The 16,770-nt window shown below is 34.8% G+C and overlaps 2 protein-coding genes and 1 pseudogene across 7 annotated transcripts; 1 reads left to right on the top strand and 2 right to left on the bottom strand.

The window, feature by feature from the left end:
* Positions 1-6,325: 6,325 nt before the first annotated feature.
* AT5G37352 lies at positions 6,326-7,277 on the bottom strand (annotated as a pseudogene). Its single transcript has 3 exons — positions 6,972-7,277; positions 6,693-6,821; positions 6,326-6,603 (listed from the first exon to the last, which is right to left on the bottom strand).
* A 159-nt stretch (positions 7,278-7,436) lies between these two features.
* AT5G37350 (Serine/threonine-protein kinase Rio1) lies at positions 7,437-10,663 on the bottom strand. Of its 2 annotated transcripts, NM_180769.3 has the most exons (12): positions 10,143-10,663; positions 9,817-9,945; positions 9,648-9,740; positions 9,479-9,558; positions 9,285-9,398; positions 9,044-9,117; positions 8,829-8,905; positions 8,650-8,733; positions 8,462-8,554; positions 8,267-8,374; positions 8,113-8,184; positions 7,437-8,022 (listed from the first exon to the last, which is right to left on the bottom strand). In NM_180769.3, the coding sequence occupies exons 1-12, from the start codon at positions 10,443-10,445 to the stop codon at positions 7,654-7,656; spliced, it is 1,596 nt and encodes a 531-aa protein (NP_851100.1). In that variant the 5' UTR covers positions 10,446-10,663; the 3' UTR covers positions 7,437-7,653. The 2 variants fall into 2 exon arrangements, with proteins under 2 accessions (NP_851100.1, NP_568548.2); NM_123094.2 differs by having other exon boundaries at positions 7,455-8,022; positions 9,479-9,740; positions 10,143-10,478.
* On the top strand, positions 10,664-16,235 carry AT5G37340 (ZPR1 zinc-finger domain protein). 4 transcript variants are annotated; one of them, NM_123093.4, is made up of 17 exons: positions 10,664-10,769; positions 11,082-11,231; positions 11,994-12,038; positions 12,229-12,269; positions 12,389-12,470; positions 12,661-12,705; positions 12,900-12,956; positions 13,291-13,350; positions 13,445-13,572; positions 13,661-13,913; positions 14,073-14,139; positions 14,246-14,316; positions 14,400-14,489; positions 14,934-15,042; positions 15,289-15,380; positions 15,498-15,603; positions 15,882-16,215. In NM_123093.4, exons 2-17 carry the CDS (start codon positions 11,109-11,111, stop codon positions 15,992-15,994), a joined length of 1,482 nt encoding a protein of 493 aa, NP_198550.3. In that variant the 5' UTR covers positions 10,664-10,769; positions 11,082-11,108; the 3' UTR covers positions 15,995-16,215. The 4 variants fall into 4 exon arrangements, with proteins under 4 accessions (NP_198550.3, NP_001190429.1, NP_001331606.1 ...); NM_001203500.2 differs by having other exon boundaries at positions 10,710-10,826; positions 15,882-16,235; NM_203127.1 differs by having other exon boundaries at positions 10,711-10,769; positions 14,073-14,171; positions 14,263-14,316; positions 15,882-16,218.
* Positions 16,236-16,770: the final 535 nt, after the last annotated feature.

Genomic DNA, 16,770 nt, shown 5'->3' with positions numbered 1-16,770 from the left:
AAGTCATTTAACCCATTCAACCAAAAAAGTTAGAAAATAAACTAATTACAAAGAAAATTTGTTCAACTTATTTATCTACTATTTTGTAGAGAAATGAGCTGAATAATGTACAATTCTTTTGTTCAATTCAAAATTTTCCAGTCATTCATCTACATGCAACATTTGCAGCCGAAGATTTCATGTTTTGTGAAAAACTCACAACACCAGTTTGCTTGGCATGATCGGTGAGCTTTTCTTAAGCAGTTTTGTTGTATTATTCCATGATTGTAGCAATCAGTATCCAATCATAGTACTTCTTTTCAATTGTTCGAAATCTTTGAGCATGGTTTAGAGAGGTCGGTCACGGATGAGTTATGTGTTCGGCCATCCAATTACATCTGTTTTGGCTGAGCTATTGGATCCAAGAACATCGAGGTGTGACGTTGATAACTTTGGCTGCATCTAATGATACCTATATTATCAAATCAACGATTTGATAAATCATTTGGATGAAAATGCTTCGAGAGAATTTGTTCTCCATGAAAAAATATGTGACTGAAAGAGGAAAATAACCTGAATCTATTTCATTACTTAGATCGATCTATTGATTTTTTTTTGATTTTTTTTAACACAGATCGATCTATTGATAAAGCAATCAATTAGTTTGATACATAGAAGTTAATACATGGTCAGTTATTAATAATGTGTTCAAATGCAAGATGACATCTATAGGATATATGACGTGGAAAAGTTTTTCTAAACTTAATAATTGTGTTGAGGATGTTTTTCATGTGCTGATGTGGATACTCTAAGAGGCCTCAATTAGAATCTTTTATAAGTAAGAGATTATATTTCGAAAGAAATGTTAAGTAAAACATGAATTTTCAAACTGTCAATGTTTAAAAACTTTCAAAATATCATTTAAATGCCAAAGTTGTAGTCAGATTTTAGAATTAAATATATAATTTTTGTTGATTTTATCTTTTTGTGCATGTTGTTAAGTCAATTGACGAAAAAATAACTGGTTTAAATCTCGGATTAGAATTTCTGTGAACTTACATAATGACATCGTTTTGAATTAAAAAATTTAAGGTGGATTTGGGAATCAAAACTGCCACTTTGGAGATACATCAACACTTGAGTCCCGACTAAGATTCTAGATTTTGTTGATTATACCTCAATTAACTTGACAGATACATCATAGTTTTTTTTTTTAATGACCAAATTAAAGCAATTCACTAATTTTAGATGATTTTTAATGTAAAACCAATTTAAATTCGTACTCATATTTCATTTTGGACACAAGCATAATAGAAAGGAAATATTAAATTTTGAGAGATAGTGTAATAAGTAAATTTAGGATTTTGTTTCCCTTTTGTTTCAAAATTTAGGATTTTTTCTTTTTTGTTAAAGAATTTAGGATTTATGGATTTAAAGTATTAAGAAAATAATTATTATTTTAATAGGAAACAAAAGTGTCTATGTTGACTACTTTTGGCTTTGAAGTTAGAATTTAGAAGAAAAGATTTTAATTACTATTTTTTTATTTACTAAACAGCTAATGCATTTGTTATAACAGCTAAGGCATAAACAAGTTTTTTTCTTAGTGAGGTTTATTAGTTATACGTGAAAAAAATAATTATGATAAATACAAATATTTTTAAAATATACAGACTAGTAATAAAGTTTTCTTTATTGGTTAAGTAAATAAAAATCCAAATTTGGATTATTTTTAAAAACGTTTTACGATTAGAACTACAACTCAATTATATAAGAGACTCTTAAAAAAATTTGTCATATTTTATACTAAAGTTAACAAAATAATTTTTATTTTGAAAAAAAAATTTAAACGTAAGTACTTAACTCTAACTTAAAATCTTAAAAAATCCTAAGAAAAAGGAATAATTTAAGAACTCTAAAATCTTATCCCAAAATAAAAGATGATTTATTTCCTCAATATCAAAGATTTTGGCCTTTTATACAATTTCTACTTTTTTTTTCTTTTATCATTCTATATATAAATGCATCGTATACGTAATAGATAGCAACTAAAAAAAAGTCTTCGTTTTCTCCGCCAAAGCTTGTATATTGAAAATTTCTCTCCTCGGTGTATTAAGGGTTGTTACAGCGCTCAAAAAGAAAATGAAGATGGTGTATTAGTCGAGAGCAAAACATATCTACAAATTTTGTTTGTGATGACTTTTGAATAGGAATATTGCATTACCGTCACTAAAGAGATCGTTTTCGATATTTGAATTGAGGGGAAACATAGCCGAGGTCAAATAGTCCGTTGATTACTATCTTGAATCTTCGTATATGATGGGTAACATCGATGTCATACAGTAAAGGTTAGTTTTAATTTTTTTTTTTTATTGTTAATAGCTTATTTTTAATCGTTTATGAACAAGTATATGATTTATAATTAGATAAATCAATCAAGTTAACAAATTGTAAATTAATTTAAACATTTTAGATATTTTATATTCACTACTTTGGAAAAGAATTTCTCCAAAATAATCACTAGAAAAATAATGCAACTTATCAATTACCTTTGATTTTATTACATCTTTGTCTTTTTATATTAGTGTATTGTAGTTTTGGCGAATATGGTTTTTATCCTTCTATTAGAAAAAGGGGAAGTCTTAAGTTTTACATATAAAAAGAAAGTGTTATTCTTTTTTATTTCAGTTGCCAATACTTTTCAATTATTGTATATAAGATTTATATATTAAGGCTGGATGCAGAGTGGATATTCAAGATGTATAAGCTATTTGTCATCCGTTCCATACGAATAGTGACTATTCTGATCAATATCCACTATGTCGTTTATTGGATAGTTGATGTCAGTAACGTTATAATTCCGATATGCGGTCGCAAAATTCAAAACATTCCCAAGATAGTTGCAATATTTCATAAAATACGTTTTACTTAAACTTGGTTCTCCTCAAATTAGACTTGACATAGTTGTGAAGCGTTACTTGCTCAGGCTAGACTAGGTTTATAAACCTCTTTCCTCCCGAGATTGTTTCAATCTCTGATGTTGACCTTTGGTTTAATGTTGGTTTTAAAACCACCATGATGTCCACAATCCTGGAACTTCAAGATGAAACTTTCCTTTATGATTATCGATAACCTTGTTATGTTAACATTCTTAGTTTGGTTAAGTAACCAATCTTGTCTCCATGATTAGAATCTTGATAAGAAAATCTTCTTCCAATTTATTAAGCAAGGGTATCTTCAAATTTTTTGAAGGTCTACGAGTGTCGGCACAACAAAAACTTTTTGAAGATACCCTTGTGGACCTTCAAGGATAAGAAGTTTTTGATGTCTTTTTCAGCTAGGATATGCTCCAGAAACTTATGGGAAAAACATGAAAACAAATGTTAATAACCTCCCTTATGTTTTCCTAGTAATAATATCCCATCTTGTTAGTGGCGTCTTGATACAAGCAACAATCTTAAGAAAGATCATCGTTATACTGATGTCAAGGATAACAAGTGAATGAACATTTAAGAGAATATCCCTACAGACAATTTATACTTCTGTAACATTAGAGGTAACATTAGAGTGAAATACCATGTTGGGGAATTGCTTGCTCCTCCCGCCACCCATAGTAAACTTCAGATTACTTTGCAAAGCGCTTGAATAGTAAACTTCTATTTGTACTTCTACAATAGATGTTTGGCTTATGGAAAAAATGTTTAATGAATTAAACTTCAGTGACGTTCTATTGCTCGACTTCTACGTAGTAGACACGAATACATGATAGCATTTAAAAGTTCTTAAGCAATATCAAACACAGACCGGAAAATAATTTTCTTGGGCTCAAAGCAATTTTCCAACTTGGTATTTAGTAACAGAAACTTTGAGATAGTTGCAGAAGACATTATCTTAAACATACTTTCACTTGTCATTTTTGATAAATGAACTAATCCCCAAAAATAGATAGATAAGCATTCTTAAATTTGTTTTTTTGTATCAAAAGACGTCACATAAAATTTTATTCACCAGAAACTCGATGAACATACAATAGAAAAATAAATTGTGCGTAGACGTCGAAACGCTGGAAGAAGAGGCAAAAGAAAGAGAATGTGTAGACTACTCTCAACTAAAGCTAAATGAAGAGCTTATTGCTGGAATCAACCGAGTTAAGGTGGCAGCTGGTGACAGAATGGCAAACCCCAGCCAGTTTGAGGGTTCAATGATGTTGCCACTGGGCCCAAACATGTTCCAGCAGCAACTCAACATCATTGAGTTTAATTAGCAACAACCACTGAACCCAAACACGTTCCGTAAACAATGCAACATCAATGAGTTCAATCAACAGCAACCATTGGATCTAAAGATGTTCCAACAACAACTTAACATCAATCAGTTCAACAAGCAACACCGAAACCAAGATTTTTATGGACAACTCTAAGGAAGTTGACGTGGATTTGGCAATCATATTTGTGTAAGGATTGAAGATTTATTCAAATTGTTTTACTTTACGTTTAAAAGGTCAGGTTGGGAGAGAAGCAAATCTATCTAACTGTTCTTCTTAGATAGATCCGTGAGAGGGTGATAGGGTTCAGACTATTGCGACCTTTTGTTTTTTTTTTGTTTTTCAATAATGTGGAGCTTTTCTATTGAGATTTTTTTCTATTTTATTCAATTTGTTAAATTTCTGAAAAATAATATGAAAGTAATCTTCTGAAATGTTCCTTTTTACGACTAGTTGATGATTGCTTTGGTCAACTTTTCAAAGAATCACAATTTTTTTTAGTTCCTCCTTGAAGAAAAGGTCAACAAAAGAAGGAGGAATTGAAGGAAAATGTGACTCTTTGGAACATTGACCAAAGCAATCATCGACTAGTCGGAAAGATGGAAGATCTGAGAAGACTACTTTCATGTTTTTCTATGAAATTTAACAAATTGGATAAAATATAGATAAATCTCAATAAAAAGGAAAAAGCTTGAGTGAAAGAAAAAAATCTGTCACAATTGTTTCAACCCTTTCACGGTTAAAATAATATATCTATCTAAGCGTAATAGTTAGATAGATTTGTCACTCTCTCAACTTGACCTTTTAAACATAAAACACAAACAACTTGAATAAATCTTCAATCCTTGAACCAATAGGATTGCCAAATCCACCTCAACATCCTAAGGGTTGTCCATAAAAATCTTGGTTTGGCTGCTCCTGGTTGAACTCATTGATGTTAGGTTGTTGTTGAAGCATGTTTGGGTCCAATGGATGCTGCTAATTGAACTCATTTGATGTTGCATTGTTGATAGAACATGTATGGGTCCAATGGTTGTTGCTGATTGAACTCATTGATGTTGAGTTGCTGCTGGAACATGTTTGGGTCTATTGGTTGCATTATTGAACCCTCGAACTGGCATGGGTTTGTCATTCCCTCACCAGCTGCACCTTAAGTCTGTTGACTTCAGCGATGAGTTCTTCATTTAGCTTCAGCTGAGAGTAGTTTACACCCTGTCGTTCCTTTGCCTCCTTTTCTAGCCTTTCGATTTCTGCACATAATTGATTTTTGTATTGCTAGTTCATTAGGTTTCTTGTGTATTTTGTTAGATTTTATTAAATCGTTTGTTTATCTTTTCTTGTTCTCTCACTGAAAAAATATTTCAAAATTGAATTAATGTAGCGGACAATAAACTGATGGACGAACTATTGGTCAATTCACCACCATCACCATGACTTTTGCTTGTTATGATACCGTTAGGGTTTTAATAGAGTGTTCGTTAGGTTTCCGTCTAATTAACTCTCATGCGAGCATACATATATCAAACTATTTAGCCCGTTTATGAAAAAACATATTAGATTTCGCAAAGTCTTCAGTTTGCTAATAAAGCTTCAGTCATCATATAACTCTACCAATGTAATGGCAAATGTAAAATTTGACTATTTAACCACCCACTATGGACTACTGAGAGAGAAATACATGAAGTTTACGTAAATTTGAAACCGAGTGATATATCACTTGTGCTATTTGCATGTTAATGTAATGATCCTAGTGGATAGAGACGAGTTGTCAATGCTAGTGTTGCAACAAATCAGACGGGACGACATCATCGGTGCGACCTTGAGACTTGGGTTTGGCGAATCAAAAAGTTGGGTTGTCAAATCAAAGAAAAGCGGGTTTTGGGTGCGACATTGGATAGCAGAAGAGTGCTTGAAGATAATATTACATGTTTAACTCCAAGCGGTATTAAGCTAACACTTAGCTGTTGTTAATCGTTAACAATTTCTGATAAATACATTTTTATTTTAATTGACTTGAAGTAAGAAACCATAAGTAGAGCAAACTTTTGTAATGTGCTACCACAAGATACGGTACGTCACAAGTTTCTTCTTCTCATATTATTGTATTTTTTAGAATGGAACTATGTAAGAGGTGTAACATTGTATCTAATCTTCTGTTACTCTATAGTGTATTGGAGAATGTAGTACGGCAAGCTAGACAAATTTCCGGGAGGAATCCAATTTTTCCGAGACAAATTTCCAAACGTCAAACTATTAGCGAAAGTATCTTTCACACTCTCCATCACTTCCCTCTCTACTGGAGATAATCTCTCCAGTGAAATCCCTGAAGCAGATTCCTCAAATTCCCTCATACAAGCAATCTACACAAAACCAACGTAGACTGATTTTTGCAGGTTTCAAGTATAAGATGTTCTAATAACAAAAGTGATAAAGATTAAACCTATTTTACCATATTCATGACTTGGGACTCGAGAAACGCTTCTCGGTACAGTTTGGTAATACTGATCCTAGCATACCATTCCATGTAAGCTCCATCATCCACCACATTGCCAATATCCAGGTGAAAATAACTCCAACACTATATACATATATGAGAAACAATCATATATCTTACTTCTACTAAATACCGAACTCTCTCATAAAACTAAAACCACAAAAATTAAGATAGTAACATGTAGCAAAGTCAAGCAGCCGCAAATGTTTCTCTGAGACTTAAGCGAAGCATTACCAATAGCCCGGTGAAGACAAGCCAATGCAGAAGCTCCCCAAGCATATCAAAATCCTCAAACAAAGGCAATTACTTAACAGAGACTTTATCACCATCAGTAGTAGCAAAAATGGTACTACCAATAAGATACAAGAGATAAGCTCGAGTATAACATTCAACAACATCAAAAGAAGCATCTTCAGGACACTCAGAGAAAGTTCTTTTAAGGAAATTAAGCTTTAACCCTAGAACAATTAACTTCTTTGTTAGCAGCAGATGGCAATTTCCCTAAAAGTCTACCACACAGATCCATAGAAACCTCATCACCAACTTTAGAACCAACAATAGGATCTCCATCAATCTCAAGCCCAAGTAGTAAAGCAACTTGGTCTAAAGTGGCTACCAAGAGAGATGGATCGTCTGCACTTCGTTGCACCTAAATAAACTAGCTGCAGGATTAGTTTTTTTTTTTAATAAGAAGCCAACAATCTCAAAGGTCGAGTTGATAAATTTAGAGACTACCATTAGTCGAATTGTCAAGTAACAAAAATTATTTTAGTCCTCTCAAAACACCAGCAAACCTATCATGTGATCTATCATAATCGTACTGTGAATATTACAAGAACTTACTGTTTTGGATAAAGAGACCCAAAAGAGCCTTCGGGTCCATAGTAAAAGATACAAGTATGGGAGTCAAAAGATGCTAACGAGTCTTGTGGGGTTTAGAGACTTTCTTTTTTCGCTTCTTGACAGATTTGGGTGTTTTCGTCTTCCTAGACTCTCGTTTCTCCTCTTTCACTTTCTTCTTGTGCTCTTTCCTTGCAGCTTTCTTGTCTTCAGGACCCAATTCTTTTTCACTCTCTTCTTCGCTTTCTTCTCCACTTCCCTCTTCCTCTTCTTCTTCTTCCTCTTCAGCATTCACCTCTATTTGCTGCTCGTCTACTTTAGGAAGAGCATCCTTAAGCCCCGTTATCGTTTGGTACAGCATGTCTCCTGTGTCCTGCCCGCTTGTTATCTTCGCTACATCAGCCTCTGGGTTGTTCACAGCATCCAGAGATTTCGGTATGTATGACTGATCATATCATTACAAATCGATAAGATAAGATAGTTCTACAGAGATAGTTCACACATCAATTCTATTGACTGGATACACTTCACGAACCTTCATGAATACAGAATCCGCGATTTCATCCTCTACGGATATCTCTCCTCGCTCTATAACTTTCCGTTGGACCTACCCATTGTTACATAATTCATTAATAAACGTTACAGCTTTAAACCTGACAAACTTCAAGTAGTAAAAAGTTAGACATTACCTCTTCCAAATAGCTATCAACATTTTCGTCTGAAATTGTCGGGTCAACTATGAAGTCAAATAGCTCTCGTATTGTCATAACAGCCACACCATGTTTTTTGAAAAAATCCTGCGTGTGATTGTAAATCCACACATCAGACACCCTATTCCAGTCAAATATTAAGCATTGTTAAAACAGGATACTGTTAACACTTACCGAGACATGGTCACAATCTTCCCGTAGAAAGTTGAGTGCAAGAGGATGGTCCAGATCCACAGATTGAGAAACATCAATTATATAAAGGTGCCCCTGAAAAAGTCAAGATAATATCATTATATTTGTTTCGTTTTGCTGCCACGAAACGATCAAATAAGTGACCCTTGTAGAGATAAATCAAAACTCACTTCAAAATAAAGTATGTTATACTCACTGAGATCCCCATGCACTAATTTGCACTTCTGATATAATACTCGCATTTGAATTATCAACTGAAATAAGAAGAGATTAATCGTGACATATCAGGTCTAAGTAAAGTATTACAATGATACACTCAGGACCCTCTAAATGAGAAAATAAGACATACCTCTAAGTAACACTCGCGCAACTTGTCCAGAGACAATGCGGCATCCTTGAGACGCGGTGCAGCCCAACCATCCCTCCCTGCAAATTATAAATAGATAAAACTATCTTTGGTAGCTGAAAAATCGTTACTTCATCAATGAAATATGCTAATGAATCAGAGTAGAGTGTTGCGTGGAAATGAGTGATTAAAACAGAAGATAATGCATAAGAGCGAACCTATAAACTCCATGACTAGAACATGAAGGCGTAGAAGTATAACAGCTGGACACCTAATTCCTGCTGCATGAAGCCTGGCAATGAAACATGTATAATATAACCAACTAAGAAATTACCAGAATCATTGTTACATATATGTGACCAAAAGTGACTACTTCTCCGGCTTCTGTTTTGAAAATAACAAGATAAATCAACCCTACAATACATTAACAAGATTCCATATGAAAATTGTAGGTATTACCTCTTGAGATTTCTCTGTTCTTTTTCAGCCCATGTCTTCACCATCTTTCGAGGATTGTGACGACAGTAGCCATATCTAAAACGGTAATCTCCTTGTACATATCGATCTCGATCCCTGAAATCATCACAGTTATAAAAATAGGGACTAAAACAAAATCATTAACAACCTCTATTCATGTAATACTAATAGCTCACTTGAAAACCAGAACAGATGTCTTGTACACTTTTATTGCAAGTTCCGAACCGTCAGATTTTGTGGCATGATAAACATTTGCCTGAAAGACAATAATTAAAGAGAGTGCTTTCAACAAAAAAGAATAAAAACAGATAATCTCAAATATGAGAGTTGTGAAATGTATCATACTTCTTTGCCTGTCGAGATACAGCCATTAACATCGTTAAACACACCCCTATTAAGCATTCTAAACAATACCATACGCGTCCTTGGATCAAGAGCCTGGAACAAAGAACAAAACAACATCAACACAATGCTTACATCAGACCCGAATCTTTGTGTGACAGTTAGAGCTTACCTGTTCAACAGTTGCCCGGTCCGCTTTATCAGTATTCCTACTTCTCCCAATTTCTGTATCTCTAAGACTTCCACGAATCGCAGTTGTCACAGAATTCGACATCCCAACTTTAACTCTTCCTTCCCATCCCTGCATCATCAATTAACTCAAAATCACATTTCCAGCTACACAAAACCTACCTGAACCTAAACCCTATAAACTCAATGTTCATTTGAGCAGAGACTATGAGCAATTCAGAAGCTATTTCAAATGTAAAGATCATATCTTTATAAGAAATTCAGAAGCTTTTTTCAAATTCTAAACAAAAATTCGATAAGAAACGGTACCTCCAAAGGAGAAGCACGAACGTGACTAGTAAGCTTCTGGGCCTTATTTGAAATAGGCTGAAGAGCACTAGAGTTAGGGCGTGAACCATGTCCACCGTGAGCATTAGGACGACGAGCATGAAGAGAAAAGCCACCACCAATTAGCTCGTCATCGTCTTTACCGTCTAGCCAATCAAGAGCTTCAGCGATATCGGAATCTGACGAAAGCGAGAGATCATCGTCATCATCTTCAAGCTCTTCTTCGTATTCCACAAAGGGAGTAATCTTCGGTGGTGGCTCTGCAACTACCACTACTTCCTCCATCACTTGTTTTTCGTGGAAACAACTACCGGCGACGAGAATCAGAAGAAGAATTCACCAGTCGAAAACCCTTTTCTTTACTCAGACAAAACGACGTCGTTTAGGTTTCGGTTTTGAACAGTTTAACTAAACCAGACCGGACAAGAACAATTCTTGGCGGTGAGTAGGATTGGTTTACCCGACCCGAAGATAAACAATAAACAAAAGACAAACACGTGATGCTCACGTGGGTTCTTCTTCAACTCTCTCGCCGTTTCTAGAGCTCTTCGGTGTCCTCTGCTTCTTGCCTGAGTTTAGTAAAATTTCAAGCATTGTCTCTTTTACTCGGTAAGTTTTCTTGTTTGATACACATATTCGCTTCTCACATCAGAAATTGATATCAAAGTAAGTTCCTTTTTTCTTATTATTCTCTCGAGATTGACGAAATTGAACTCTGTTTCTCGATTTCTAGGAACTTATCTTGAGCACTCTGTCCCACTCTGATTTGACCTTTGAAAGAGCTCTTATATAAATTCTTAGTATAGGGATTGTGTTTGGAAATTTTGGATATAAGTTTATGTTTTGTCTAGCTGTTAATGAGCACAAAGTTTCATGCTTTTTAGCTTGTTTTCTCTAATAATAGGTTTTTGAACTTCATAGGATTGTTTGGAGAAATTTTTGGAGGTGATGGACAACGGGAATGATCAACAAATCGATGTTGGCTCGGTAGTTGAAGCAGTTTCGGCTGATCATTCCTTTGGTGCTCCTCTCTATGTAGTTGAGAGTATGTGTATGCGCTGCGGTGAAAATGTATGTCTCTTTATCTCTCTCACACACTTACATTTGGTTAGGTGTCTCGGTTTGTAGGTAAGGTCTATGTGTATATTCCAATTGATTTTACAATTGGAATTTTTCTGTGTAAGCTTATCTTTTTGTGGATGGAGAAATTGGTTGAACGCGTAGCTTGCAGTGACTGTATTTGTTTTCTCATTGCTTTGTAAATTTACTAGAAGTGAAACCATCTCAATGCCTTTGAAATCTTGCCAGTTTGGAGCATCTTCATCAAATTTGAGATGGGAGAAGGTTGGAAATAGAGAAACTTAAGTATTTGTGAGATTTAGAGGAACTTTACCAAGTTTTATTGAGATTCCTGATGTTGTTATGTAGTCCTTATCCTTTGTCATAGGAGGAAAGGTTATACAGGTCTAGGAAACAGGCTAGCGTCGCTTTAGTCTTTGCTTTTTAGTTTGAGCTTGTTCCCAAATTGTACATGTTGGCTTTAATAACATTAGTTCGTTCTACAGTCCAATGGTTCTTGAGATTGTAATGAAGTGTATTATAGCGGGGATGAAACAGACCTTATTGGCTAAGTCTTGGTGATGGAATGAAATATATTAACATATGTGGTTCTGTGGAAATCAATTGGGAAGCTTTATATTGTGAACTTTCAGCTACTAGTTTATTTTTGGCTGAAATCTTTTTCAGTTGTAAAGAGTCCAACGTATGAGATTTTCTTGGTCTTTCTCTTGATCCTTCTTCTGTGCATAAAGTAGCTTCTTATTTCTTTTCCAGGGAACAACTAGATTTCTATTGACCTTAATACCTCACTTCAGAAAGGTATGTTTTAAAGAGTACCCAATTTTGTTCATTTTCTAGATTCAGATTTTTAATATTCTAGCTAATGTGAGTAGACGACATTCTAGAAAACTAACAATCCACTAAGTTTTGTTGGTTCGACGTTTTATTTAGAATTTTCTCTACCTTGTGTTAGCTTAGAAGCTTCCTGCTAACATATTTCTGGTTACAGGTCTTAATATCTGCATTTGAATGTCCGCATTGCGGAGAAAGGTACAACTTCTTATGATTTTGAGATGCTTTTAAGTATTTGATTTGAGATACACTATATATTGTCTATTTTCTCAATTAAAAAAGATAAGCCTTTTCTTGATCTCTGGTATATTTTATAGGAATAATGAAGTTCAGTTTGCTGGCGAGATTCAACCCCGAGGATGCTCTTACCATCTAGAGGTTTCAGCTGGTGATGTGAAGGTTGGTGCATTGATTCAAATCTAAAGTTTTGTTCTTTTCAATAGAAGTTTGTTATAATTTTCATGTGGAGATGCAATTATGAGGTAGCATGTAGCCTGCCATTCTTATAAGAAAAAACATGAATTATCTTTCTTTAGTTGTCTCTTGCTCCCTAAGCTAATTTTACCTTCTTATTTCTCTCTGAATGCAGACATTTGACCGGCAAGTTGTAAAATCTGAATCAGCCACTATTAAGGTGAGTTCTCTTACTGATTCTGGGAAATTCAATGCATCTTCGGATTCAGTATTTTCTTAACCGAGCATATTTATAAGAAACAGCTTCCCCTAATCTCCCTGAAAACTGTGAATTAGTTTCCTTCTTATAATATGAAAACTGGACTGATTTGAAGCTGGAAACTGATAGTAGTTTGCATTAATATATGTATTCAGATTCCTGAACTGGATTTTGAGATTCCACCAGAGGCCCAAAGTGGTAGTTTATCTACGGTAAGTCCTCTTAACCATCTTGTGATACAAACTGTTCATTTTTAGGGGGTAGTTGTTTCTTTGAACAACCTAAAAATCTTCTGGTCTATTCATGACAAAATAACTATTCGCTAGTCACTTGGTCGATGAATATTGAGAAGATTGCCATCGGAGCCCTATCAGTATTTCTTTGCTAGCTTCAATCTGGTGTTAGCAGTTGGGAATATCTTGTTTCCGTTAACTCATTTTTTGGTGGAGAATAAGCCTATACAATGGCGTTTAAGATCTTTGTTTTTTTCATTTTCGAGTTCCATGTCAATGACGCTCCCAGCTCCCCTTTTTGTTTAATTTCTAGGTGGAAGGGATACTATCCAGGGCTGCTGATGAACTGAGTGCCCTTCAAGAAGAACGCAGGGTAAATTCTGACTTGGAGCTCCACATTTTTTTAGATGTCAAGTTTGATTGTTTTATAGTCAGGAATCTTAAACTATATATGTTGCTTGAAACAGAAAGTGGATCCTAAAACAGCTGAAGCAATAGACCAATTCTTGTCTAAACTGAGAGCTTGTGCTAAAGCAGAGACATCATTCACCTTCATTTTGGATGATCCTGCTGGAAACAGTTTCATTGAGAACCCGTAAGGATATTTAACTTGGAAGTACCATAATAAAATGTAGTTATATTTATTTTATCTGCTTATGACACAAGTTTACAACATATGACAGACATGCTCCATCATTAGATCCCTCACTAACGATCAAGTTCTATGAGCGTACACCCGAACAACAAGCAACTCTTGGATATCTTACTAACCCATCTCAGACTGGACAGTCAGAAAGAAGCCTGGGAACACCTTCTACTCAAACAACTGCTCTACCTCATGGAACTATCGGAGCAACAGCTGGTCATCGGGCTATTGCGCAGAGTAATAGCACTGATATTTCAGATAACTTGTTTAGATACTCTGCGCCTGAAGAGGTAAGTTCTGACCCTACAAATTTTGGAATAGTTTTGTTGAAGCTCAATGTTATGATCACTTGAGTTGAGATAAGAAATCAATGTCAAAAGGTTGTTTTGTGAGAGTTTAAAACTAAAATGGTGAGTTCATATAACGTTACTATTGCTCATTTTTAACAGGTGATGACTTTCCCTTCAACTTGCGGAGCATGTACAAAGCTGTGTGAGACACGGATGTTCGTTACTAGTATTCTTTCAAAACTCTGTAGCCGTTCCTTGGTTCTCTGAAACAAGTTTTACACTTATGTTTGTTGGTGAACTCCTCGATGCTGTTACGCCTTGACATAAGATAGAAATCCCGTATTTTCAGGAGGTTATCGTCATGGCATCTACATGTGATGATTGTGGCTATCGGAATTCTGAGGTTGGCTTCCCATTGGTTTCGAAGATTTTGCAGACACAGGCTTGGTCTTTAGGTTATTAACTTTTTTGGGTAATTCTGAACAGTTGAAGCCTGGTGGTGCAATTCCTGAAAAGGGAAAGAAAATTACGCTCTCTGTGAAGAACATAACTGACCTTAGCCGCGATGTTATCAAGGTTAGTTTTTTGCTTCAATTTGTTTATTTTCTATAGTATTGCACCTTTAGTAAAACTGTTGGATGTGTGGTGGACCAATAGAGGTTTCTTCATATCGTTCTATGTATCTTAAAGTAGCTGAGAATGTCACATTACGGTTAAAGTATATGCCCTTACAGAATGTATATAGTTTAAGTTTGGTAAAGGTTTGACAATGAATCTAGCCCTGTGCTAAAGTTTAGTTGGTTATGTAATAACTGTATGGTATAGATGTAGAATAGGCTTGTTTGATCATTGTTAGCTTTTGGTATATATGTAAAGACATCTGATGGCGATATCATAGTAGAAAACCGTATGAACCACCACTATGTATGCTAGGAAATGTGTGATACTTTTTTATATATATTTGGAGCAGCACCTTCCCATATGGCAAGAAATTTTAATTTTGTTTGTTGCGTGTATTAGTCAGACACTGCAGGAGTGAAAATCCCAGAACTTGATTTGGAGCTAGCTGGTGGTACACTTGGTGGAATGGTAACAACAGTGGAAGGGTTGGTCACACAGATCAGAGAAAGTGAGTATGACCTTTTAACATCCAAACATTATCCTTGTCTAGTCTGAACATGCGTCTTACTCATTTTTAAGTAAAATAAGTACAGTAGAACAGTTTTAGAGGACCATCAACGATGGCATAAATCAATGTCATATATTCTTCCATACCAAGCTTTCATTGTTGGGATAATGGTCAATGGAAGCGTTACGATCCTGGCCTTTTTATAGTTCTTATCTACTGATCCAAGTATGGTATGGGTTCTCACAGGCTTAGCGAGAGTCCATGGATTCACTTTTGGTGACAGTTTGGAGCAGAGTAAGATTAACAAGTGGAAAGAATTTGGATCCAGACTAACTAAGGTACGAGTTTATGTTGAGTATAAGCCTTCTCTTGTTCTTGATGTGCAAGAGGAAGCAAAGCAATAAGATCTGGATTTTATTATAAAGATGCTTTCCTTTCCTTATCTCTCTTTGCAGCTTCTAAGCTTAGAACAGGAATGGACATTGATTCTTGATGACGAATTAGCGAATTCTTTTATTTCACCAGTAACAGATGATATCAAAGATGATCATCAGCTCACATGTAAGTTACTCAATGTTCCTTGACTACAACCTTAAGTGGGATCGAAGCATATACTAGGACCGTTGATTTCGTATCCGTCTCATTAACTAAAGGTGTTCCTTGCATGTTTCTCACGGAAGGCTTTTATATACAGTCGTTGTAGATCAAGAAGAAACAACGTTATTTGATTTTCTGCTTACTGTATAATGAAATCGACTTGAATTAGGAGTGAATATGTCAATTAGAACTGGAGTCTTGGGGTTCAAGTAACAAATGTTGTTGTGTTTTTTAAACTACAGTTGAAGAGTACGAGAGATCATGGGAGCAAAACGAGGAGTTGGGTCTCAACGACATTGATACTTCTTCAGCTGATGCTGCTTATGAGTCCACAGAGCCAACTAAATTACCTTAAACCTGAAAAAGTGTCTCTATAATCAGAGAATTATGATCTGTATTTGGGACAGATTATTATGTTTATGTTGTATGGGTATCACCGTAACAGTTTAGAGAACCTCAAAGAACCCTACCAGTACCAGCAAACTACTTTTCTTCACATAGTCTTTAAGTAAATATTTTTCATATGTCAATAAGAATAGTGATTTTAAATAGTAAGAAATCAACCCGGAGTTTTTGAAAGCGCAAGTCCAATAACTTACACCAAACATATGAGAATTCGATTGTTTTAACTACTTTATTGAAATATGCTATTAACTCAACCGAAAAAAATCTTGTTATGTGAAAAATTTATGGTATCAGTGAGGTTAGTTCATGAATTATTTTTTTTCTTTTAATTAGTAATTTCTTCGTATTTTTCAATTTTGTTCACAATTACACACGGACAAATGATATTAAATTGTCATAAAAAATTTATTCACTAGCAGGAATATTGAAGTGATCTACAATCCCAAAGGCTAATAATGTGATTGTGGTGTAGACATAACTAGGCATAACTACTATGAGAAATGCTAGAACATCTCCAATCCCACTCTATTTTTTCCTCTAAAACTCTATTATACAGTACATTTTTTACAACCTCATTGTATATGTTACTCTAAAATAGAGTAAATACTAGGATTGCTCTATATATAGAGTAATTGTTTTTTTTAATACTATCTCTATTTTTGAGTAATATATAGAGTGATACATTTGAGAAAAATCATCATGCTCTATTTTTGAGGAAGAAATAGA

This window comes from Arabidopsis thaliana, chromosome 5 (assembly GCF_000001735.4).
Source record: "Arabidopsis thaliana chromosome 5, partial sequence".
Taxonomy (NCBI): domain Eukaryota; kingdom Viridiplantae; phylum Streptophyta; class Magnoliopsida; order Brassicales; family Brassicaceae; genus Arabidopsis; species Arabidopsis thaliana.
This window is presented reverse-complemented; position numbering and strand designations above follow the sequence as displayed.